The sequence below is a fragment of the Anguilla anguilla genome, chromosome 15 (genome assembly GCF_013347855.1).
Source record: "Anguilla anguilla isolate fAngAng1 chromosome 15, fAngAng1.pri, whole genome shotgun sequence".
In the NCBI taxonomy this organism is placed as follows: Eukaryota; Metazoa; Chordata; class Actinopteri; order Anguilliformes; family Anguillidae; genus Anguilla; species Anguilla anguilla.
The window spans coordinates 35,165,979-35,193,317 of record NC_049215.1 but is presented as its reverse complement, the minus strand read 5'-3'; the positions used below and the strand labels follow the sequence as shown (position 1 = coordinate 35,193,317).

Sequence of the window (27,339 nt, the reverse complement as noted above, 5' to 3'; positions counted from 1 at the left end):
CGAGCGGAACAATCCATTTAATATTAGAACAGCATCAGAAAGACCGTTTGTCTGGCTGGGGCGTTCACCTACTGAAAAAACCTTCCGTCGGTTTTTCACTGAAAAGGCTGTATTTCTTGCGACGATTACTACTGCTTTGCGCCTTGGCAAGGCCTCTCTAGCAACAAAAAAAAGACCCTAAACTTCAACGGTTTCAATAAAAGATACAAAAAATAAAATAAAAAAGCCTTTTTCAAATGAGTAATGGTCAGGTTGGGCTTAGAAGACCAACTGGAAAGGAAATACACAGTCTCTCTTTTGGTTGGAATGACCCTCAAAACCAATGACATATAGTCGAGCCAACAGACTTAATCCTGTTGATTAATGCCAAATGTACATAAGTCCATACCACTGAATGAATCCAGATGTAAACGCGTTATGTGTATGGGGCACTAATGATGTAAACCGACTGGTAACTCCAGTCCCTGTCTGCCGATCCAAACCTAACTGAAAACTGGCCAGGCTTCAAAGGGTACAGGGGACGGGCCGGCTTTGAACGCTGAGCTTTGGAGAATTAGGCGGTAGCCCCCCCCCCCCCCCCCCCCCCCCCCCCCCCCCCCCCCAAGGAGATTAAAAACTTCACCCGGAGTCACCTTCAAAAAAAAAATAATAAAGGGAAAAATAACAAAGCGAAAATAACAAAGTCGTGTCCCAGTGGAAGGATCTGTATTCCAGCCGAGAGCAGGCTAACCACCCGGAGTCACCACACAAGAGGCGAGGTCGAGAACGAGCGAACGGCCAAACACTAAATATATTCAGCAAACAGAGCAGAGGGGCTAGACGAGAACTGGAATTGAATACGACGAGCGAAGGGCGGGTCAAATACCCAAAATCACGGTGTAAACAAACCAGAAGGGCTAGGGCAAGAACCGGCGTCGAAGGGAACGAGTCAGGGGGTCACACACGAGATCCAATCAACAAACAAACCAGAGAGGCTGGACGGGAACTGGAATCAACCGAAATGTGGTCAAATACGCGACGTCAAATCACTGCGCACAAAAAACCGAGCGCGAGTTCGAGGAGCTAGTCTTAGTCTCCACCGGTAAGCGGCAAACAGCGGTTACCAGAGTAACCTGAGACAGGAACGGATGATTACAGATGATGACCTGGAAGAACGGAACACACACAACAGAGGCAAATATAAACAAACATACAACAGGGGTCGTGAACAGTCTCTCAGAAAACATAATTTCATCCATATGATGAATTACTGTATAGAGAAATGCTAATTCTAATTAACGTTATGTGGCCTGTAGAGAAGCCAGAAGCCTTGTTAACCGTAACTGTTTGATTTAAAGAGAAAAACATGGAAAAGCTTTCAAATGATATGCATTACATATTTAAAACCTGCATAACTAATGCTTTGCTTATGTATAACAAATCACAGCATTCAGAATGGCTTTTAAGTGTAAGAATCAAAAAGCCAAAATAGAAGCAACAAGCAACAACAACTCTTTGATACACAAATAGTCATAATTACTTTGACATTTAAAATTTGTGTGTAAAAATATCTATATTATAGAGTCATATACAGTATCCTTGATATGCCAAGTCCCACAGTATCCCCCACTTAACATCCTCTGTAATGGTGTTTACATATACCTATACTGAGCCGATTAGAAGAGATCACATGCAAATGTACCCTTAATCACAACATTGGTGTATTCTATTGGGAAATATTCTACTTTGATAATGATTCAATGGAATATATCAAAATGTATTTATTTTTTATTTAACCTTTATTTACCCAGGGTAGGTTCACTGAGCACAAATGCTCTTTGCTCTATAAATGCTCTTCTACATGCATTTATAAAAACATATACATAATTAAAAATAAGGATCAAAAGTATTCACAACCCCATTTTGGGTACTTTGTTAACCCTTCCCCGAAAAGAACACTATATTATATTTGGCCTGATCTGAACTGAAGTTTGGTGTATCCAAGGGAGATAGAACTTTCTTCTATTTTGGCTTTAGAGTCTTACACTTAAAAAAGCCAGTCTGAATGCTGTGGTTTTGTTCCAGTCCAGCACTCAGGTACCTGATTCTACTAGGTCTTGACTGAAGAGGACGATTAGATAATTATCCGAATCAGGTGTCATAGTGTTTGGCCAAAAAAAACCCAGCACTGACACCAGCCCTTTTCAGATAAGACACCGTGCTTTAGGAGGACTAAGAGACGAAAGATTTCTGGACATGTTTGTGTCAGAATATGTAGAGAAAATGTTCAAGAACACCATCACATTCTGTCAATGACAGGCGTTTGGAAAAAAACAAAAAACCAAACCAAAGCCAATCCTGATTTCTCTTCCTTTTTCTCACAAGTGGATTTTTCGCGACTCGACAGCCTGCCGTTTTTCCTGTTTGGACCCCGTTCACAGATCTCGAGCCGCTGCTCTTAGCCGAAAAGCCGCTGGAATTGAAGGAGCTGAACTGCGTGATGATCTCCATCGTGACCCGCTCCCCCGGAGAAAAGCCCCCCCCCCCCCCCCCCCCCCCCACATTCTCGCACGTACAACACAGAGCTTCACTCCTCTTTTAACGGGGGGGTCACGGCAAACCCACCTGCTCCCCCTCAGGGCCATTAAACGCACAGCCTCCGTGTCCAAAAGGCACAGCCTCACACACCACCGCTATTCTCTCATTAACTCCTAACTCCTGCAGCACTGCAGCCTGGCTCCTGATCGACAGCTCCCCCTGCTCCGCTCCAGGTCTGAGGCCCGGACGAGGAGCTCGAGCGGGATTCCGGAATGTCAGTTGCCACGGGAAGGTGCGAGGATTCCTATTATGGGCTGTCTGGAACTGCCCACAGCTTTATTGTTCCAAAACGTCCCCCCGCGGCAGCGCTAACGGTTAAGTGATGCCGTTCACATGAAAGGGCTTTCAGCATCCCAGCAATGATTCATCGCAGCCTTTCATATGCTAATAAGCAATTGCTCCGCGATTCAGGATGAATTTACCGTTCAAGACCAACCATTAAATTCAAACTGACCCTAGAGAGCGGAAGCGTACCTGGGAGAGTCATCTTTTTATTTTCGGTTTGAAGTGATGTCATCGCGAAACTTGGCGACACAAATCACATTAGCAACAGACAGATTAATTTATAAATAGAACTCTAGATGCATTTATTACTCAGCTCAACAATTAAAATAGGTAACGCTGGAGCATTAATCATGGGGCCATTTGGTTTATTATTTCATTAAGTGATTAGGGCTTGGCAGAACTTGATTTATACTGACAAACATCAATACACGTTGCTTTCACAAAGCTCCAAGCAATGGAGAGGGAAAAAAGACATTAATAAAGACATTAATAAATATAAAGATTTAAAGACCATGCACCAGCCGTGACGCTCCATTATTCTGTACTGATCTCTCTGCAGATGAACCTTTCATAGCTCGGGATTGTGTTGGGTCAGATTGCCCAAGGCACTAAGTAACTCAAATATTATATTTTATGATTTTAATGGTCATGTTCAGGGTATCCATCTGAGCTGTGGCTGTGGCAGTGTGGCGGGCTTGATCTCAAATGATATCAAAATTAATACGATGAGTAATCTTCTCATGGAAATCATATTATTCAGAGCATAATGTTTCGCAGTTTTAAAATGCAAAACCTGAAAGACAAACGTCTGTACATGTGGTGGACGTCACACGTAGGGGTTTTTCGAGCGTGTGTGTGTGCGTGTGCGTGAAACGAACTCCCCGTCCCTCTCCGAACCTCCCCCTCACTACCCATCTTCCGCCGTGGCCTGAAGACTCATCTCTTCAGACTATACCTAGACTAACCACCACCACGCTGTATATTTCACTCTTTTATAATAAAAAATAAATAAATAAATAAATAAATAAAAACCCTTTTTCCTGTCACTTGTTACATGTTGCCCCATCCCTGCACTTCTTGGTAATTTGTATTTGTCCTAATAGTGTAGCTTATTCTTCTGCCTAGTTGGCTTTGCAGAGGTTAGGTCAGAATAGTGTTCACTGTGTGAACTGTGTTCTTGGCTAGAAATAGCTGTACAAAATAAGTATTGTACCTTACTGAACCCGTGTTCAGCAGTTGTCTACGACCATGATATGCACTTTTTTTGTACATCGCTTTGGATAAAAGCGTCTGCCAAATGAATGTAATGTGAAAGAGAGGAGAGAGGCAGAAGAGAAGGATATGTGTGTGTGTGTGTGTGTGTTTGTGAGCGTTTGTGTGTGTGCGCATGCAGTGTGTGTAGTGTATGTGTGTGTGCGCACAGTGTGTGTGTGTGTGCGTTTGTGTGCACAGTGTGTGTGCGTGTGTGTGTGTGGTGTGTGTAGTGAATGCGTGCGTGTGTGCACAGTGTGTGTGTGTTTGTGTGTGTGTCTAGTGAATGCGTGTGTGTGTGCACAGTGTGTGTGTGTTTGTGTGTGTAGTGAATGTGTGTGTGTGTGTGCACAGTGTGTGTGTGATGGACTCAGGTACCTGGAGGCAGGCAGGAGCTCTTCCATGTGGCTTGTTCACATCTACTGCCACAAGCTGCCATCCACCTGCAGAATCCTCATGGAACATCTGCAGAGAGAGAGAGAGGGAGGGAGGGAGGATAGGAGAAGGGAAAACAGTGAGTGAAAGAGGCAGAAAGAGAGCGAGGGAGGGGAGAGAAAGCGAGGGAAGGACAAAGAAAAATATAATAAATATATGCAGCCGCCACAAATTACACATAAAGAATATCATTCACACCTTTCACCAGTCAGTCATTTTGTATGAATCATAACAACATACATTTTGTATACACTGAGCACACACAATTCACATGACAATAGTGGACAGATTAAGATTTTAGGACCCACTGTTGTCAGTTGAAAATGCAATGCTAGTTCTTATATAAATGCATCCTGCACAGAATTGCATTACTACGCTTGAAAAATCACCCTGAATGCATTTAGCAAGTCTTATTATGTACTATCAGCTGAGATTTACTCGATAAACGCCAAAAATAAAACCTAAAAAAAAAAAGCGAAACAACACTACTTTTTCCATTTTTCAATTCATTGTTAAGCTTCAGGCTAAATCCAGTGCGATGTGGTGCGGTTCAACATGCCAAAGGAATCAAACAAACTCGAGCTCTGAGCATGCATCACTCATCATGCCAATTTCAACCCCACGCCTAAAAAGACCCTGGGGGGGGGGGGGGCACTGCCAATCGACTTCCTGATTGATCAGGCAGGGAGTCAAATGTCTGAGGATCGGCAGCAAAGGAAAGGTGGATTTCTGAGACACAGGAGGAGAGTCAGGCAGGCAGGTCTCTGGTCTGGCATAGCTAGAGAAAAATGGTGTTAATTAGGCTAATTAACTGTGACCAAATCTGGAGTCTGAGCTTCTGTAGAGTAAGTACTGCATGGTTATATTGCAGGCACTGGCATGCAAAAAGCCAGTCATCCTCTAGATAGCTGCATTTTTTTGCAGAGCTTGACAATTCACACCAATATATTATGTTGCTTTGCTCACAATTTAGAAAAGAACATTTCGAATATTACATTGTAGCTTTTTATGTTGATATTGCTTGGCTATACAATTTTATACGTACAATTTCTGTTTTCGAACATATACTCCGACTTGCCTTTCAAATACACGTTACCTTAAACATTTAAATGCAGAAACAGGAAATAATTAAAAATAAATGCGTTCCATACACAGCAAACCAGATCATACCGCCCTCCTGGTTCCCAAACAATGAAAGGTTTTCAGAGAATACTTCAAATAAAAAAAGACGCAGTAAAATGTGAAAGCCCAATCTCCCTTCATTGTCTAACAGTCATCACTTGGTTATTTATGCATCATCCGAATGCGACTGCGATCAATTAAAAATAAATAAATCAATAAAAGCCTAGGCGGCTGTATTTAAAGACCTTTCGATAATGCTTCAGTCCAATCCCAGCAGATCTCTAAAATCCATTTTTTATTTCCCTGAGATCAAAGGCAGAAGCTTTAAGCCCTTCTGTTTCACACCCAAAGACCGGGAAACTTCACGTCCTTCCTTAATGACCTTTTTAACAGAAGACTCGGGCGTCTGATCATAATTAAATTTAATAAACACGGAGATACGGGGGATAATTGTTTTCAAGGTCACAGAGCAGTGGTGTGCCAAGGGGCAAACAATTCAGAACATCACAGATCATCCATGGCAGTTAAAAAATAATTTTTCAGTTAAAAAGTCTTATGGTAATTTTCAACATGTTTTGAGAAACACATATGACTAGTTAAAATAAATCAAGCTTAAAGCACAACGAAACAAAGTCTCGCAATTGATAATTAAATATCTGATAAGAACTTGAGGAAATTGAGAGAACAAAAAATAAAACTAAAAAATAAAACAAAAATAATGTTTCCGGGAACCATTAACTTGCCAAAACCACGATAAAAAAGAAGCATGTGACGACTGTGTAAGACCCCGGAGACTTCTTCAAGGACTTTGATGTCCTTCTCATCTCCTTCCCAGAGGATGGAACTCCCATAATCCTGCTGGGTGAATTCAACCTTCACCTAGATGATCCCTCATCATATGAACCCCCATATCCCCCCCGCCACCTCGCTCCACTCTTTCAGCTTCACCCTCACACAGCCCCCGCCCCCCCCCAGGCAATCAGCCAGGCCTGGTCTTCCCGAGGGCAGTCTGCTTCACCTTCAACCTCACGGTCTACCCCCTCCAGCTCTCTGATCACCAGTTTCGATCGTTCCTCTTTTCCTCCCCCTCACCCCCTCCACACCTCCTCTGCGAATCCCTCTGTCACAATCAGCCACAACCTCCTTAATCTCTCCTCCGTGATCCTTATGCCCTCCCCATCCATCCCCATGACTCCCCAACCTTCCCCATCCCTCCCGAACCTACCCCGTCCCTCCCCGTCCATCCCCATCCCACCCCATCCCTCTCCATCCCTCCCCAACCTTCCCCAACCCACCCCATCCCTCCCCAACCTTGCCCAACCCTCCCCATCCCTCCCCATCCCTCCTCATTCATCCCCATCCCTCTCCATCCCTCCCCATGCCTCCCCAACCTTCCCCGTCCCTCCCCAACCTTGCCCAACCCTCCCCATCCCTCCCCAACCTTCCCCAACCCACCCCATCCCTCCCCAACCTTGCCCAACCCTCCCCATCCCTCCCCAACCTTCCCCAACCCACCCCATCCCTCTCCATCCCTCCCCAACCTTTCCCCATTATGGGAAAGTGCATGCGTCTGTGGGGGGGTGGGGGTGTGCCTGCACGTGCGCTTACGTGCGTGGGTGGGTGTGTGGGTGCGTGACAGAGGCACTTCTGGAAAACTGCCACAAGTCTTTGACTCCTGCACCTGGCCTCTCAAGGAGCCCTTGGTCTTTCCGCGGAGCGGAACTGAAACAGCGGAATACATTAAACCGTTTATCCGCGCAATCCCATCACAGATAAGGAATCAATTTAAGGCCCAGAAAGACCAGAAGGGCACGTTATTCAATACCAGTCCGCCTCATTTTTACAAAATGGGGTTTGGCATCCCCGCTTCGCTGAGATCTCTTCTTTAAATTAGACTCCCAAGTCCCGCTTGGCCAGGACTTCAGACGGGCAACCTGAACCAATCACGTTCCGGCCTCTTCCTCACAACCTAATCGGGGAAGCGAGCGAGCGAGTGAGCGAGCGAGCGAGCGGGCAGCTCTTCAGCTTCTGTTACCTGAACAGATCAAACATGACCAGGAAGTAATGGATTTTTCTCTTTATTCATAAGTGCAGCGCTACACTGTGGTCTGAACAGGAGGCAGTCGGCTGTATGATAAACTCCTGTGTGCTCGCCTTGCCGGTGATAAACATCAAAAGAGACACAGCCGTGATCGAGAGGACTGCAGCACTACATCACTATTAAAAAGGCAAAAGGTGCGGTTGTATGCGTGAATGAAACCAGAGTAAATAGCCTTTCTGGGTATAACAAACCTGTATCTAGAACTGAATATAGAAATGAATAAATTGTATTTAGCAGGATCCCAGAGTAATTATATAATTACAAACTGCATTGCAGTAGTAATATTAAAGTTCCAAGAATCACGATCGGATTATGTCCGTTTTATCAGATTAATAACATAAATACCAGGCCAATGCAGTAGGATTCCACCATATGTCATTTGGGGTTAGACTCCTTGTAGTCATACAGTGAAATCTCAGTCCACAACAGAGAACGCATCTTTTTAAAATAAAATAAAATAAAATTCTTAATTTCCCTACAGACCATGAATTGAAAATCTTCAAATGTTTAGAGGATTCTTATGAAAGGTATAAAATGTAACTACTGATGGTGCTATAATTTTAAAGTTCTGAAACGTCTTACAATTTAGGCATTCTAAAGATTGACATGTAAAGATTTTGGCGCAGAAACTAGATCATTCCAGAACCTTCTATGATGAACAGCGCTGGTGGTCCTGGCAGTAAGATTTCCAGTAGGATACACCAGGCACAAACCAAATGCAGGGTAGTGCAGATCCAAACTACCAGTGTGGGGTTTCCTTGTGATGTGGCCTGCCGCTTTCTGACCACCCCCCCCCCCACCCCACCCCCCCACCCCCCCCCACAAGCACACTGGAGCCTGCAGTGCCAAGCCTGCCCACTGCCCTTCTGCCAAACAGCCCACGGGCACGCTGCCACCCCATCCCCTCCGGCTCTACCAGGGGAGCAGCCCGCCCTGGCTGCCCACACTAAACACTGCATTTCAGGAGGGGGGGGGGGTTGACTACTTCCCTCGGGGGAGCCTGGTATAACGCCACACACATCCATCCATTTACCTGCTCTCTCTGTTTCACTCTCACTTTTTTATTTGTCTTTCTTCCCCCTTCATTTTCCTGTCCTCTCTGACCTTCTTTCTCTATATTTCCTCCTCTCTCGTCTCTCCCTTCCCTCTCAACCTCCCCCTCTTTCTCTCATTCCTCACTCTCTTTTTTCCCTCTCTCTCTCGCCCTCCCTCCATACCTGCCTCCCTCTGCCCCTCCCTGTTCTGTGCTGACTCAGCGCTTGTCTCGCCTCAGCTCTGTCTCATCTAGACAGAGTCTGGGAGTGCTGCCTGAAATACGGCCAGACAGCTGCAAGGGGGCCACAGTGGCACATCCAGGGGCCACAGGCAACTTTCAGGCACCACAGGCCTTGTTCTGGGGCCACAGGGGAGTGTTCAGGGGCCACAGGCCGAGTTAAGGGCCCACAAGCAGTGTTCTGGGGCCACAGGGGAGTGTTCAAGGGGCCACAGGTCGAGTTAAGGGCCCACAAGCAGTGTTCTGGGGCCACAGGCCAAATTCAGGGGGCCACAGGCTGCGTTCAGCCTCTGCTGCGCCTAACCCAAACAGCGACGCGGATTTATGAGCGTTAGCGTTTCTGCCGTCGCCGCCGCCGCCGACCGCGCGGCCCCCCGGGACCCTCCCTCGGAGAGGTGCATCATGGGACGCACGCCGTCCCCAGGCGGATTACGCGGCGTGCTTAATCAGCGTTATCATAAAGAGCAATAATGACTACCTTCAGCCATAACGAGGACCCGCTTCGCACCAGAAACTCATTAGAGGGAGAAGACGCTGCGCGTTCGTCCCCGGCACTGTGCTTCCCCCGGAGGACGGCACGCCGCAGCCACGCTGCGCAGAATTCATTTTCTGTCTCAGCGACTCAGAGTCACCCCGCATTACCTTCTCATCGCCAGTGTGATTAAGGTGGAGAGGGTTTCCACGGAGACGGGCTCAGCGGGCTTCGTCCCGCGACCGCGTTTTAGCGGGAGGACCGCGAGAGAGAGCGAGGTCGCTGCGGGACAGGACGCCGGCGTCGCCCGAGACAGGCAGCACGGGATAACAGAGCATCATGGGAAACCCTGCGCCAGACAGCACATGCGACTACAGCAGGGCTGTCGTAGGAATAAGCGTGAGAACTACTGACTGGGTCCAGAAGTCTCTTCTTAACAGGACGGCTGAAGAAGGAGAAAATGGACGGCGTAGCAGGAGAGAGGGAGGGCGATCAGTGGCTCGCTGAGCTTGATGGACAGCCGGTGCGTTACAGGGAGCGCTGCAGAGCTGACGGTGTGGGGGCCGACGCCCCGGACGCGTCGGCATGGTTACCTGCGTGGTGGCGGTGGACGTCGTGCTGCTGCGGGACCCCCACATCTGCTGGAACTGCACCCGGATCTCGGCAAACGTCTCGATGATGACGGCGATGAACACGTTCTGGAGGGGGGGGGGGGGGGGGGGGGGGCACAGGGAGCGGGTGAGGAAGATGATTTGGGGTGTGGGGGTGGGTGGGGGGGGGGGTGTTCTGGTGCGTTCCCCACCCCCCTACACCCACGCACATTTGTAACAGAGCAAGTCATTAGCACTGCTGTACAGAGGGGACCCCGGGAGAACAGGAAGGGTGAGCCGTGCCTGTTTAATACTTTACCACATCATTTCCTATCTCCCGCTCCACTGTAATTACATCATCTCCTCCTAATCCCTGAAGGAACAGGACTGACAAAATTACATGATCTGTGTGTGTGTTTTTGTGTGTGTCTATGTGTGTAAGTGTGTGTGTGTGTATGTGTGCGCGCATATGTACATGCGTGTGTGTGTGCGTGCGAGCGTGTGTGTGTTTGTGTGAGTGTGTGTGTGTGTGTGTGTGTCACATGATAACCACATACTGAAACTGTTACATCAGGTATGAATGTTACTCCCTGTTATTAATCACAGCACCTTGCTTGGTGCAGGGCCCAGACAATCAGGCATCGGATCGACTGCTTGGGCCTACACCTGTACTGAGGTGAGAGATGCAGCTGCAACGGACGCACACGCCAACAAGCACGGGTCTGACAAAGAGGAAGAGGAAGAGGGGTGTTCACCTTGACCAGCCAGGCGAGGAAGAAGATGAGGGTGATGAAGTAGAAGTAGGACCGCCAGCGGGGGAAGCTGTCGATGGCGCGGTACATGAGGAAGACCCAGCCCTCCTGCGAAGCCGCCTCGTACACCGTGAATATGCTGGTGCCTGATGGGATAGCGAGGAGAAACGCACACCGTGAATATGCTGGTGCATGATGGGATAGCGAGGGGAAACGCACACCGTGAATATGCTGGTGCCTGATGGGATAGCGAGGAGAAACGCACACCGTGAATATGCTGGTGCCTGATGGGATAGCGAGGAGAAACGCACACCGTGAATATGCTGGTGCATGATGGGACAGCGGGGAGAAATGCACACCGCCACGTTCACACCGTGAATATGCTGGTGCATGATGGGATAGCGAGGGGAAACGCACACCGTCACGTTCACACCATGAATATGCTGGTGCCTGATGGGATAGCGGGGAGAAACGCACACCGTGAATATGCTGGTGCATGATGGGACAGCGGGGAGAAACGCACACCGCCACGTTCACACCGTGAATATGCTGGTGCATGATGGGATAGCGAGGGGAAACGCACACCGTCACGTTCACACCGTGAATATGCTGGTGCATGATGGGATAGCGAGGAGAAACAAGTCGCGTGTCCACGGCGGCCATTTTCCTTCCTTCCCTTCCACCCCGTGACCCGCACACAGCGTCTGGACCAAAAATGTGCAGAAGACCCCCGCCTTCGGGTGAACGGCCTGCGTTTAGCCATCACATCACAAATAAAGCGAGGGAAATAATGCAAAGGCAAACTCACACACGCACTCACTGCATTCCATCGTTCGGTGGTACAGGAAGCCCGTATCTGTGAGAGCGCACCAGACTCATCCATTCAGCCCATTAACACAGCGGTACCTTTACTGAACCTTTACTGGACCTTTACTGAACCAAAGTACCACGGCAGTGCTCCACCTCAGATTCAAAGCACCAACCTTCTGGTTCTGAGGCTAGGTCCTTAACTTCTGCTCCTCACTGCATTCACACTGTAAAGGGACTTCACGTCCTTGAATCCAGAAAAATAAACAAGCTAATTTGGCTGCAGCTTTCAAGCTCTGTTATGTGGAGGTGGAGGTGTTTGTTCCCCCTCTTTTATGCAACTACAGCATTCTTATAAAGTACTGCACAAAGACATGACAGACTAACAATGAACAGTCACACTGTCGGGAGAGAATCCAATCAGTGAATATTCTACTGGGGAATTCCTTTTCCTGATGTTATAAGCAGTTAAATGAATTTCACAGAGAATTTCCTCTCTCTCTGCCCCTCTCTCTCTCTCTCTCGGCCCCTCTCTCTCTCGCTCTCTCTCTCTCCATCGCTCCCTAATCATTTAAATCTCCTTGTCCTTTCTGCTTTACTTTGCCAGATCCGTCGCCCACCATTTTGTGGTAAAATATGTTTACACATTCGGTTATAAGGGTGGAATGCAATGACTTTCCTGGAGTTGTGTTTTACAGAGAAAAGCAGTTTGGATAACAGGATACTTCATGTCTGAACGGCATGACAGAGGTGACTCCCCCGTGGAGGACTTTGAGAAGGAAACAGAACCACAGCCTTCAGTTTTTCTGTTTCACTTTATATCTTCATCTATCTGCAAATAAATTTAATTAAACAGTATTAAGATACAGTATAAGCATTGATGCTGCATAAGGCAAAATTTTTTCTATTAGTCTAAGAATGCACCGCAAATTATCATTCCATTACGATTCGGAACTTAGTCAACACATTGAGGGGAGGACACCCCTGTTGCCTTTTAAAAATAAATTGGATATTCACCACATATAGCGCGCAAATGTCATTTCGTTTCAAAGATACATTCTCGCAAGACCTATATCGTGCGTGAGAGTCATTACTATCTGTGCGTATGATTTTTATCCCTTTAGACCTTTAACAATCACCATCTGCTCACAGTCAACAGCCTTGTTTACATGACACCAAGCAATCTACCCGGGAAACTCGAACTCTGACACTGAAGCAAGGCTTTTTTCCCTCAAACACCAAAAGCCAAAAACAGTTTTCCCAACATCACTACCATTTTCCTTTCTTGCCTCCCGCCTCACATTCCAACTGATGCGTAAGTGCTGCGGACAAATCCCACAGTGGAATTCCTATATTTCTCTGAATGGACCAAACGCTGGTTTCTACGGGTAAAAGGCAGAATGACAGTAAACGCGTTGAGAGAGAGAGAGAGCTCACGGAGCGTTGCTCCTCACACTTAGGCGTGGCGTGTGTTCCAGAACGCTCGTGAACACAACCAGGGTGTGTGTTCCGGAACCCTCGTGAAAACACAATGTGGGAGTGTGTTCTGGAACCCTCGTGAACGTGACGGGGGCGTGTGTTCTGGAACCCTCGTGAAAACACAACGGGCAATCGCTGCACCGTCAGACTCCCATAAGGAAAATCTGCCAGGGGCTGCAACTCCGCAGACAAAAAAAAGAGCTCAAAGAGGGCGGCTCGGAGCTTCGCCAGGCCGCTCCTTATGCACGTAATAAAGACTGTGGTGGGCCTGTATATTTTAAACGGTGCGGATATATGAAATGCTCTTATTGCCCACTCGGTCAACACAATATCGCTCGTTCCCACTTCCGTAGGCAGTTAAATTACCTTCATTTGCGTGCTGATGTCTGCCGCTGATTGCTCACTTCAAGGACAGAAATAGCAGGAGCAACTGATAAAAGACTCCTATAAAATAACTTTGAGAAATTAAAAAGCAGTTGGAACTGAAAGACGATATGCGCACAATTAATAATGTTCACCATCGGCTGCGTTTCCTCTCCTTTCTATGAGGGACGGTCTGCTCAGCTGGAGATGTGCAGTAAAAGCAATGAGCTTTTAAGACCGCAGCTGCTGAGGTACTGAGCATATCAGCACAGATGAACCAGAAGAGCTACTTTAGCTACTAATAGTAGACTGACGCCACTGACTGCAGACTGAGGATCGAGGATAGTGATGGGATACCGGAGCTTCTGATTGAAGACCCAGGCTTCTGACTGAAGACCCAGGCTTCTGATTGGAGACCCAGGCTTCTGATGGGAGACCGGGACTTCTCATTGGAGACTGAGGCTACCAATGGGAAACCAGGGCTTCGGTTTGGAGACCAAGGCTACCAATGGGAGATTGAGGATTCTGATTGGAGACCGAGGCTCCCAATGGGAGACACTGCAGTGTATGGAGCCACTGTATCATGTACCGACAATGAGCGCATTTCAAATCAGAGACCTTTGCCCTCCTCAGAAAAGACACTACGAGCGATCTCAGGTCAGTAAAGTTGTAGAGAGAACACGCTACAGAAGCAGCAGCCATTTTGGCTCCTCCTGAGGCCACAGTTTCCCCCGCGCTGCATGGAGGGTATTCTGGCTGTGACGGCACACAGCAGCAGGCCCAGAGAAAACCCCCCTGCAATCGAAGCTTCGGCAGGGACTCACAGAACAGTGAGGCCGTCTCCAAAGCCCTCGTTCATGGCAATTTCGAGATTAGCGACGCAGAGAAGGTAGGACTTTAGGGCTGGATTAATGTCAGCGAAATTCAATGGACACACCGCTAAAGAGCTGCAGTAATCAGATTAAATTCACACACACGCTGTGCGTTCTGTGAGCGGGAATTTCTGGCTCATTCCTAAATGGGCCGTGTGGGGAGAAGAGCATTTGAATTTAGCGGCCATGGTACAGTACCCGAGTCCCTTACCTAACAGCAAAATGTCACATCTACTCAGCTTTAACCCATTACTGTACACACACACTACTCAGCTTTAACCCATTACTGTACACACACTACTCAGCTTTAACCCATTACTGTACACACACACTACTGTACACACACACTGCTCAGCTTTAACCCATTACTGTACACACACACTACTCAGCTTTAACCCATTACTGCACACACACACTACTCAGCTTTAACCCATTACTGTACACACACTACTCAGCTTTAACCCATTACTGTACACACACTGCTCAGCTTTAACCCATTACTGTACACACCCACTACTCAGCTTTAACCCATTACTGTACACACACACTACTCAGCTTTAACCCATTACTGTACACACACTACTCAGCTTTAACCCATTACTGTACACACACACTACTCAGCTTTAACCCATTACTGTACACACCCACTACTCAGCTTTAACCCATTACTGTACACACACACTACTCAGCTTTAACCCATTACTGTACACACACACTACTCAGCTTTAACCCATTACTGTACACACACACTACTCAGCTTTAACCCATTACTGTACACACACACTGCTGAGCTTTAACCCATTACTGTACACACACACTACTCAGCTTTAACCCATTACTGTACACACACACTACTCAGCTTTAACCCATTACTGTACACACACACACTACTCAGCTTTAACCCATTACTGTACACACACACACACGCCAGCAACATCGACTTTATTATGCTGAAAAGTGTAGTGCCAGTAAAATCAGCGCCTGAACCAGTTACAAGTACCCACTACTGTTTCCCAAGGAAGTCTCGTCCGACCTTCCGAGCCTCTGCAGAGTTCTGCTTTTGCCCCCCGACGCTTTTGCAAATGGATCTGCATTTGTTCCCAGAGACAGCCCGTTGTCTGCAGCAGGGGTTCCCAAACTTTTTACAGTCAGCCCCCCCAAACCCGGGCCCCACCACCTCCTCCTTTGGTAATAGGAATTCTTGAAGTCCCCGTCCCCGCCTACCACACACACATTCTACACTGAGCCTTTTTCCTTCAACCCTCACTGCAGGTCTCCCCGTTCTCTCCCCGCCCCCCCCCCCCTCGGCCCCCCCACTTTGGGAGCCGCTGGTCTACGGGACTCCAGCTGTGCAGAAGGGATCTTCCTTCCTCTCGCGTGGTCGTCGTTCCCCCGCCTAACGGACGTCGAGCATTTTCCGGATTATTCCAGGGAAGGATTTCCCTGCCGATGAGCGTGGCTGACTGGCTGACTGACTGCAGGATCTCCACACAGCCGCTCCCCCGTGGGACCAGCAAGTAAACAAACCCCCACCCACAGGCCTCACGCCCCCATCCATTTGAGTTACTGCAAGTCTACGCTAGCCGTTAGCGCTAGCCGTTAGCGCTAGCCGTTAGCGCTAGCCGTTAGCGCTAGCCGTTAGCGTGCTGTTTTAAGCGCTTTCTTTCATTTATGTTAAAGAGAATACACTGGAGTGAGTAACAGTACGAGTAGCGCTAACTCCTGGTTTGCACATATTCTTTCTGTGTAAGATTTCTTCAAACCTTTCTTTCGTTTTACAGGAATGCCATGTCAAAAGGATACAAACTACATCTTATTTTCTTATAAAATTTATCCCAAAAAAACGTGGCGTATAAAAATTTTAAAACAGAGCCTAAAGGTAACAAGCCTTGGCTGGACAGCATACATCTATATATCCGCACGCTTCATTAAAATTCTTCAATGCCTCCAGCGTTACATGGCCTTCCAAAGTAGTTACCCATGTAGGAACTGCCTTGGACATACAGTAGGGCTAACCAAGTGGTCCCCTGATGCTCCCAGTTCACCATTTTTCCAGCAGAAAAACACCATTTTAGTTACGATGAAACAATTTAACCTCCAGAACAGAAATCAGCCGTGACAACTCTGTCCTCCAACACGCTGAACATGGCTAACGCTAAGTTGCCATGGGCCATATATGGCACCGACGCACCACATGTCAAACGGGGGTGAGTGTTTATGCACCTTTTCACAGCAAGTTAAAAACATGGATAATTAATACGAGCGAATGGCAGGAAGTGCTTTGACAAGCCGTGATGTGATTCTTCGTGCCCCTTTCGCCAACCCACACAACGAGGGTGGGTTGGCGCCTGAGGAAATAACCTCTTGTTCCGACTCTGTTGTCGCGCAGACGCACGCTGCATTTCAATAACAACACGACGCTTCTTCCATCGCTGAGGTTCAAACGAGCCCACAGCAGGCACTGAACCACAGATTAAATACGCAAGTCATCGTTGTAAATATTCTACAGACATACCGGGACCGGGGCTACTACAAGCCCTGCAGCAGTCACGGAACAGCAACTATGACAAACACGCACTGATAAATATCACACATTCTATTAACGTGCATCTTCCAGTGATATGTGTTATCAGCACAGAGGAAAAGAACAGACAGATACAGACATTGTAGGTCAATCAATCAATCATATTATTTATATAGCATATTTCACAGCAGTTGACACAATACGCTTCATAGACAACCCTGGCCTAGACCCCCCCCCCCCACAGGAGCAAGCCCAAAGCAACAGTGGCAAGGAAATAAATTCCCCGTGGCAGATGGGAAGAAAGATAGGTGCAGTCAGAGGAGGACCGAAAGATTCAGAGTTTGGTCGACAGACCAATGACAGACAACAGAAACAGTGAGGTCACAGGTCACGCAGGTGCTCGGATACAGAGCGAGTAGACGAACGCGAAGGTGTCGCCTCACCCAATTCGTTGAAGCCGCTGTAGCCCAGCTCCTGTCGGCTGAGCCCCAGGTCCTCCAGGTCCTCGCACTTGAAGCCCATGGGGCACGGGTACCCCTCCCCGTCGGGGGAGCAGTGTGTGTCCGGGATGGCCAAACTATTCCAGGACACGTTACTGGAGGGGGGAGAGGAGAGGAGAGGGGGACCGCAGTTAAGGAAAGGACATCGCTGAGGTGAAATCAGCACCGCACGACGAACGTTCACCCCGTTTTCAGCAAACTGTTACTGTTGAGCGATTTTAAATGAACATTCCGTTTAGTTCACCGCCAACACGTCCTTAATAAAAATGGACGCGACTAAACGGAGGGTCGTTTTCACAATGGCTTCCGCGATACAGTCCTGATGTGACCTCACAGGCAGGACCGTCATATTTATCGGAGTGCCATAAACACTGCCTATTGATCTCAACCTAAAACTGACAGATGCTCTGTTCAAAAAAATACAATGAAGTACCTTATTGGAACTCTGAATTTTGATGCTAAGTTTCAACTGTCAGTCATAGTTCAAAAAGCCGAAGCAATTTTCTTTATCACAACAAGCCAGCAGGATTACAGAATGTAAAAATATAGCGGTGTAATCTTTTCCAAAACGAAATGATCTCCTATTAAAACTGGGACTTCATTCAGAAACTGCTTTCTTTTTCAAAGGAAAGCGGCACATCTGATGAAGTAATCCGATTTGGGGGGTCAGTTCCAAATCTAATCCTAATTGAGATTCATCTCTCTTTATTTCTCCTGATTTGTTACAGAGGGAGCTGCATTACATCAAGCAGACGCTCTTCTCATCCAGAGCAACTTGCATAACTTTTAAAAAGTTTTTTTTTTTTGTTTACATGGCACCCATTTATATTTAGTGAGATACACACTGAAGAATTTTGCAACCTTGACTACCATCGCCCACACACACAAACACACCATCACCCACACACACACCGTCACCCACACACACACACACACACCATTGCCCACACACACAAACACACCATCACCCACACACACACCGTCACCCACACACACACACCATCGCCCACACACACAAACACACCATCACCCACACACACACCGTCACCCACACACACACACACCTGTTACCAGGTCCTCCCTGAGGAGACCCTATCAGTAGATGTCTGTGGTGACAAGCACCAGTCCCATTGAGATGGCAGCTGATTGCAATCATTTCAACTTCAGTTCAACCTGATGTGTGCTAGACCCTGAAAGATCAGCAGTTAGAGTGTTATACCCAGCCAGCAACCAACAACATCAGGCCTTCATACCACGATGGCCAGCAGGGTGTGGTTCATCTGACCCACTCTATTATTATATTCATCACATTCTGCCCTTAACTTATGCAAACGTTCAGACGTACCAGCAAAGTTGCTTGTTTTTTCCCCCCGGAGGGCTAAGATTAGTGGAATCACATTTCGTCGATGAAATATGGCTTTATACTATACGCAGCTGCTGAAATGAGGAATTAACACAATAAGCCTGGCTCATTATGAGACCACTGTTATCACGCACTCCAGGCTGCATTTATGTAACGGGACACAGGTGTCGAAACCGAGGCAACGGCGCTCTGCATTCCAAAAGAAGAATGTTCCAGAGACACAGTTCCTCCAGAACCCGCTGTCCACGTGGAGCCTCATAAATCAGGATCCGACATATTCTAAGGACCAGGTGGGATTTCTAACCTGTCTAACGGTCACTCAGAAGACTCGGCAGGTTGATGAGGGTGTGATAGCTGTAGGTGATACTGCTGCCAATACAAGGCCCATTGATTTAGCTAATTTTCTGCAGTTTTCCCATTCAAGTTACACAACAGAGGAACTTTTGCCAAGGAATTCCAAAGGAAAACACATGTGCTTACTTTACCTATTCCCTTCACCCTCTATATCTCTCTATCCCTTCTATACACATTCTCTATCAATATCTCTTCCTTCCTTCTCACACACACGCGCACACACACAGATACGAACACACACACACATGCACACACTCACACTCCGGCACACACAGACACCCCACACACACACACACACAGACACACACACACACACACACACACACACCTTTCTCTGTTTTGGTCGCAGGTGTGACTCCAGGAGCTGCCTGACGCGTCTAATGAGGATTAATGCCCTCAAATCAGCCAGCCAGACAGCGCTCCCAGCTGCTCATTAGGGCCATTTGCAGTGAGTGGGGATAATTCAGGGGGCTAGCGGAAAGGCCACTCAAAGGCGCGGTGCAGAACCAGGACACCTGTAATCATATTCCCATTGATGACCTCTCTGTGGGTAATCAAAGACAGCGCCTCCTTTCCACGAAACCAGGGCTGATGGATGGAGCAGGATACTGGGGAGGCTCACGGTCGCTAATGCCACGCACTGCAATCTGCATTTCCAATCCAGAGACCAGAAATCTCAACGAATCCTAAATATTAAAGTCATTAATCAAATTTTTTTTTTCTTTTTTTTTTTTCATTTCAAAAAGGGACATAAATAGGGAGTAAGATATACTAGAAAAATGTGTGATTACGGCATGAAATTTATCAGGGAAAATTCAACAAGAATTTTTGAGGTCATTGACATTTTACAAAAAAAAGAATTTTCTGTCAGTGATTTAAGAGTTTTCTTTAGGGTGCCACAACAGAGCCACACGGATAAAACTGAAGGTATTTTATGAAAGCAGCCCGTGGAGAGGACCCCCCCCCCCCCCCCCCCGTGCGCTCTAATGTAAGGTAAATCACCTGTGTGCGCATTAAGCGAACAGAACACACACTCCATCAGTGTCCTGTACAGACACACACTCCATCACCGTGTCCTCTCCCTCACCGTGTCCTGTACAGACACACACTCCCTCACCGTGTCCTGTACGGACACACACTCCCTCACCGTGTCCTGTATGGACACACACTCCATCACCGTGTCCTGTACGGACACACACTCCCTCACTGTGTCCTGTATGGACACACACTCCATCACCGTGTCCTGTACGGACACACACTCCCTCACTGTGTCCTGTACGGACACACACTCCCTCACTGTGTCCTGTACGGACACACACTCCCTCACCGTGTCCTGTACGGACACACACTCCATCAGTGTCCTGTACAGACACACACTCCCTCACCGTGTCCTGTACAGACACACACTCCATCAGTGTCCTGTACAGACACACACTCCCTCACCGTGTCCTGTACGGACACACACTCCCTCACCGTGTCCTGCATGGACACACACTCCATCACCGTGTCCTGTACGGACACACACTCCCTCACCGTGTCCTGTACAGACACACACTCCATCAGTGTCCTGTACAGAACACACACTCCATCACCGTGTCCTGCATGGACACACACTCCATCACCGTGTCCTGTACGGACACACACTCCATCACCGTGTCCTGTACGGACACACACTCCATCACCGTGTCCTGTACGGACACACACTCCATCACCGTGTCCTGTACGGACACACACTCCATCACCGTGTCCTGTACGGACACACACTCCATCAGTGTCCTGTACGGACACACACTCCATCAGTGTCCTGTACAGACACACACTCCCTCACCGTGTCCTGTGTGGACACACACTCCATCAGTGTCCTGTACGGACACACACTCCATCACCGTGTCCTGTACGGACACACACTCCCTCACCGTGTCCTGTACAGACACACACTCCCTCACCGTGTCCTGTACAGACACACACTCCATCACCGTGTCCTGTACGGACACACACTCCCTCACCGTGTCCTGCATGGACACACACTCCCTCACCGTGTCCTGTACAGACACACACTCCATCACCGTGTCCTGTACGGACACACACTCAATCACCATGTCCTGCACAAACACACACTCCCTCACCGTGTCCTGCATGGACACACACTCCATCAGTGTCCTGTACGGACACACACCTTCATAAGAGCCCGAGGATGCCGGGGTTAGGGTTAGGGTTATGGTTAGAGGATGCCGGGGTCAGTGAGGTTAATTCACAGGGGCCCTCAGGGGCCGTGTTTTCGCTGCGCAGTGTCTTCTGAGCAGCGGTTCGGGGTCACTGCACACATCTATAAAGCCCGGAGACATCCGTCTGCTGACACCCCTCTGCAGTCTCCTGCAGCCTTTTCCCCTCGCGGCGAAACAAACAGAAAATTCTCCCACCGTTTCCTTTCCCCCTCCAAAGCCGACCCCTCCGCTCCGAATTGAGCTGTGACTTTGTGACAAGGACATGGGGCAGCGAGAGATTAAAACACGACCGCCAACCTTCAACTGCCGCGTCCAACCGAGCCACCTGATTATAACTGGGGTTCCAATACTGCCACCTGATTACACCTGGGGTTCCAACCTCACCATGATTACACCTGGGGTTCCAATACTGGCACCTGATTATAACCGGGGCTCTGTCTACGCAAAAGAAATAAAATAAAATAAAATGCCCACACAGCACACGCAAACGGTAAACAAACAGAAGACGGCTCATCTCGTCCTCCGGATGAGCTCTGTGTTGTGGATTAGAAGAGGATACTTCCAGCACCCTGCTCTGAAACTCATCTCTCTGAGTAATTACTGCGCCCCTCTCTCTGCTAAAGCATGAGACGCTCGGTGGTCTGCGACAGCAGCGGCTCCTGTAATGCCTGACACTCGAGAGGAGCGGAGAGGCAAGCAGGAAATGAGCCCCACTGCACGTACTCCACTTCCTGGCAAAGGACCGCTCGCCATAGCGGAAGAGCGCTACCATGAACCTGGGGGGGGGGGGGGGCGGTTACTGAACACCTGCCCCTTTTGCACCCATGTGCTCCTTTGATTAAAAACAATAAATTATTTTTGTATCTTTACCATTGCTGTCATTGATCTTCATTAATACATTTAGGTAAGATATGTTCTGAATAATAACCGGTTGTGGCAAAACAGTTTTTCTGGGTCGGTGTGCCCTCTTCTCTCTTTGAGCACCTGCCCCTCATGAGGCCTCTGCACAGCCAGGTCTGGAGCGGATGGAAACTGTGGTGCTGAAGAGCAATCAACAGGAAACTCTGACCCAGACAGAGCGAAACAGAATCCATACACGCAGGTTCATTAGTATGATTACGGAAGGCAGCATCGCTGGGTACTGCAGCCCAGTCTTCTCTGCTCCACCGCAAGCGAATATTAAACACCTCCCGGAAATGGGCCCCTGCAGCTGGGATTCAAACTGGCAACCAGCTGAGAACTACGTATGTCAGGCAACCAAAAAATGACCGGCCTTAATGTAAGATAATTGTTCAAGGCAAAGATTTTTGTTTTTTATTTATCTTCAGTGCTCCTCAGAGCAAGTCACCATTAGGGTATCAGTAAAGTCCCAGTTCAGCCCGTGCCCTTGAATCTCCGTTGGTCACAGTGCAAATCCACTGGCAGCCCAGCCAAATCAAAGCAGCACTTCACGGTTCTACACGCCTCAGTTATTTTCCAATTTCATGCAGCCAAAAAGAAAAAAAAAACATTTTAAATAGGGGAAAGGCTGTCAGCCCATTGGGCAAACAACTGCTGCCCCTAACTTATGAATGACAAGCATTTTATACATAATCACGAAGCTCCATGTATTTTTTTAGTCTGTGTAATTTGAAAGCAAGTGTCATGAAGATACTCAAGTGAAAAATGGAAACCCCTTACAGCCAGGCTCTCCACATCTTTCCGTCCCCCCTCTCTTCCTTCCTCCCCCTCCATCCCTTGTTCCCTCCCTCACCCTTTCTCTCTCCCTTCTTCTCTCTTCCTCCCTCCCCCTCTCCATATGTCCCTCCCTCCCCCTCACTTCTTCCCTCCTTCCATCCCTCTCTCTTCCTCCCTCCCCCTCTCCCTCCCTCCCTCCCTCCCGCCGTACATCCAAGCGTATTCCCACTGTACTTCAGCAAGTGCTTCAGTGTTACCAAACAAAGAACCGTTCGTTACAATGCCACCCGCCCTGTTAGCACCCCTGCAGCCCCCCCCACTCTTTCACCCCCCCCCTTACTCTTCCCCCCCGCCCCTTACTCTTCCCCCCCTGCCCCTTAGTCTTCCCCCCCTCCCCTTACTCTTCCCCCCCGCCCCTTACTCTTCCCCCCCTGCCCCTTACTCTTCCCCCCCGCCCCTTACTCTTCCCCCCCTGCCCCTTAGTCTTCCCCCCCGCCCCTTACTCTTCCCCCCCGCCCCTTACTCTTCCCCCCCTGCCCCTTAGTCTTCCCCCCTCCCCTTACTCTTCCCCCCGCCCCTTACTCTTCCCCCCCGCCCCTTACTCTTCCCCCCCTGCCCCTTACTCTTCCCCCCTGCCCCTTAGTCTTCCCCCCGCCCCTTACTCTTCCCCCCCTACTCTTTCACCCCCCACCCCTTACTCTTCCCCCCCACCCCTTACTCTTCCCCCCCTGCCCCTTACTCTTCCCCCCCGCCCATTACTCTTCCCCCCCGCCCCTTACTCTTCCCCCCCGCCCCTTACTCTTCCCCCCCTGCCCCTTACTCTTCCCCCCCGCCCCTTACTCTTTCCCCCCTGCCCCTTACTCTTCCCCCCCGCCCCTTAGTCTTCCCCCCCGCCCCTTACTCTTCCCCCCCGCCCCTTACTCTTCCCCCCCCTTACTCTTTCACCCCCCACCCCTTACTCTTCCCCCCTCCACCCCTTACTCTTCCCCCCCCGCCCCTTACTCTTCCCCCCTCCACCCCTTACTCTTCCCCCCCCGCCCCTTAGTCTTTCACCCCCCCCCTTACTCCCCCCCCCTTACTCTTTCACCGTGTCGTTGGTGACACAGTGGTAGTTAAACGTGCCGAACATCTGAACTCCCAGGATTCCGTAAAGCAGGAGGAAGAAGAGGAGGAAGATGGAGACGCTCCAGATCTGTTCTCCCGACCGTCTGAGGAGAGAATTAGAGAGAAAGAGAGAGAGAGATGCATTCCTCAAAAACACAAACCAGGATAATCGCCTCTCTTTAAACCTCCGCGTCCTGCGCGCGTTCCGTCCCGTCAGAGCGCTCACTTCAGGATGTTGGTGATGCGCGTGCGCGGGAGCTCGAACCGGAAGTAGATCCTGAACGCCCGGATCATGATGAGCGCTCGGGGAATCCGCAGCATCCCCCACGGCGACATCTGGTCCACGATGTCCGCGATCTCAAACACCTGCGCGCGAGAACCGAGAGTGAAACGCCGCGCGGCGTCCAGGGAGACCGACACAGCCAGAGTCGGTGAAAAACAGGCCTGCTTCTGTTAAGCGGCTTTGTGTGTGCGGGAAAGCGCAGAACAAATAAAGTTAAACCGAATTGAATGGATCAAAAATATGCACTCGGGCTCTTCAGAGAGATTACCCAAAGAAGACACTGGAGCACTCATAAAAAAATAAAGCATGTTAATTTAAATAAAGACTGACGTTTCCACTTACCGTCTTCTTGAGACTCTAAAGAAGACGGTAAGTGGAAACGTCGCTCTTATTTAAATGAAGAACAAGGTGCTAAGTCGAAACGTCAGTCCTGTTTAAACAAACGTGTTTTATTTTGTATGAGTGGTCCAGTGTCTACTCTGGGTATTCTCTCTGAAGATCCCAGGTGTATGTTTTTGTTACATGCACTGTTCCACACTGAGAGCACCTTCTCTCGTCTATAAGCTTCGCCTGTTGCACGTTACATAGTCCCTATTTCACAAATTTACCTGCAGCACCAGAGAGACCCAGAGGAAGAAAACCATGAAGCCGTCGAACATGCACCACCGATCCTTAACATAAGGACTGTCCCCCTGAAAGAAAAGCAAGTTTCATTATCCAGAAAATAAGAGGTTAAAAGCAAAACATAATAACAATAATAACAACCTAATTCACTTCTGGAGGTCAGTCAGGTTTGTGATAAATACACACTGTCATAACTTAAACTAATTCACCCCCTGTAGGTTCATCATTGTTTCTGAAACATATCGCACCAGTCATAACGTATAATTAACCTAGAAAATACCCATTACAACAATTCAAAAAAGCAAAACAATTACATTACGTCACTTGTTGGTAACAACTTGCAGTGAAATATTTCTTTCCCGTTCAGTAATTATTTAATAGTTATTAATTATGCCCAGAAGCCAAGGTGAGGCCTGAGGACGAGGAGGTGGAATCGATCAGATCGTAACGCAGGTGCTGCAGGTGATAAAGGAGACGAACGTCGGTCTTCTTCAGGGATCGCCCACGCGCTCACAGCAGTGCCATAAACAAGGCCCGATTAAGCCATCGCTCTGCAGACCACTCAGAGGCCAGCGCACGAGGACAGAGTGCACAGATCTAATCATGCCTGAACTGGTGCGTAAGAGTACCCAGGGGCCTGACTGAGGGGCCGCAAACAGAAACACAGGCTGCCTGGGGGGTGGGGGGGCGGGGGGGTGGGGGGGGGGGGGCTCATTTCACTCCTGAGTGACCGGCGCAAAAGTGAATTCTCTCTCAGTGAGCACTGAACGATCGCAGGGACTGAAACCCGTTTGGCTGAATTTATACTACAACCTGCGCAGTCCTGCGCAGTTCATCAGTACTGAATGGAGGGCATGAGCATGCAGTGACGGGCGGCACGAAAAATGGAGATATCCAAAAAAAAAAAAAGAAGGTGTGTGTGTTTTTCTCTCCACTCGTGAGAATTAGTTGAAACTCGTCAGTGCAGCCAGCGCTGATACCGAGCGTGTACCTTAGACTAATAAATCGATTTTTACCATTTTCTCTATTTACCTATTTAAGTGCGCTCCTTTGCATAACACTTTTTTTTAATTAATAAAAGATTTTAGTGCATGTGAAAGCAAATCACATAGAATATTAATATGGACATAATATTAATGCTAACAGCTACACTGATGAAGTAAAAGGCAACAGACTTAGCAGGATATTACTGTTAGGAAGCTGAACACACACAGCGTGTTCACTTGCTTGCTTAAGTAGCTTAAGTTGCCACAGTTTCTGAAGAAGAGTGTTAGCAGTAATGCACAATTTCCATAAACAGTGTGAGCAATTCTCTGTGGAGCAATGTCCCCATTTTTAGGGGGAACCTAAACAAATAAATTTGCTTAAAACCACCCAACGCCTGCTAAACAAAGGTATTTGTCACAGGGCAAGAGTGCCAAGGAAGCGCGAGTCCTTTTCCAGCACCCTACATTAGTACAGGCACTGCGAGATTGATGAACATGAAAGAGTTCCTCCATTTTAACTGCAGAGCAGCCAGCAGGCAAAGCATTCTGGGATTGAGCTGTAGAGTCGTATTGTATACACGCTCTGACTAGCTCTGCGCTAGCTCTAACTGATGCATTAACACTTAGCAACAGACCCCTGCAACAACCACATACTCTATACCTTGTCAAGTTAGCTTTCACCTCAGCTGTAGCCTGCTTAACCCATTTTATTTGCAGTCTGCTACTTTACACCGGGCAGGCCAGTGGAGGATGGGCTCCCTCTCTATAGCCAGGTTCCTCTCAAGATTTATTTGGGGGTTCAGGCCTGGTTTTTGCTCTGTTTGCCCTTTTTGCTCTGTCTTCTTGCCTTGCTACTCTGTAAAGTGTCTTTGTGACAGTTCTCAGTAAAAAGCATTACACAGACAGACAGAACAGGCAAATATGGCAGCTCTTCTAAAAAAATAGTCTCTGGTTGTTAGCACTAAATTTACAGCCACATACATGTTTCCTGTGTCATCAGATATGTTAAGTTTAACTACAATTTTGCAGTTGCAATGTTTTTTAAATTGTTTTTAATAGAGAGGAAGCGGCACAAGTTGAACACCGGTGTGTCCAAGCAGGTGAAGGAGCTGCTGTTTCATTTTGTGTTGAAACACAAATTGCATTCAAATCTAATGAAGTTATTTGTTTTAATTAATTGCAACTTACTCATTTTTTATCACATAAACAGTTACTCAATTTGCTTCAAGCACTAATCGTATGTTTTTTCATATCACAATTGCAAACATGAATGATTAATTCAATATAAATCTGGGATACGGCAAAGTAGATGGAATTGCT

The 27,339-nt window shown here is 48.2% G+C and overlaps 1 protein-coding gene across 4 annotated transcripts in view; it reads right to left on the bottom strand.

The window, feature by feature from the left end:
• nalcn (sodium leak channel, non-selective) overlaps window positions 1-27,339 on the bottom strand; it is a 120,744-nt gene that overhangs the window by 83,220 nt on the left and 10,185 nt on the right. For all 4 annotated transcript variants that reach the window (XM_035393209.1, XM_035393212.1, XM_035393210.1 and 1 more), the window contains exons 5-11: window positions 25,018-25,101; window positions 24,353-24,492; window positions 24,102-24,230; window positions 17,347-17,498; window positions 10,862-11,004; window positions 10,110-10,214; window positions 4,492-4,578 (exon numbers count right to left, since the gene is read on the bottom strand). In XM_035393209.1, the coding sequence (XP_035249100.1) occupies window positions 4,492-4,578; window positions 10,110-10,214; window positions 10,862-11,004; window positions 17,347-17,498; window positions 24,102-24,230; window positions 24,353-24,492; window positions 25,018-25,101 (840 nt within the window). The remainder of the gene's footprint in view (window positions 1-4,491; window positions 4,579-10,109; window positions 10,215-10,861; window positions 11,005-17,346; window positions 17,499-24,101; window positions 24,231-24,352; window positions 24,493-25,017; window positions 25,102-27,339) is intronic.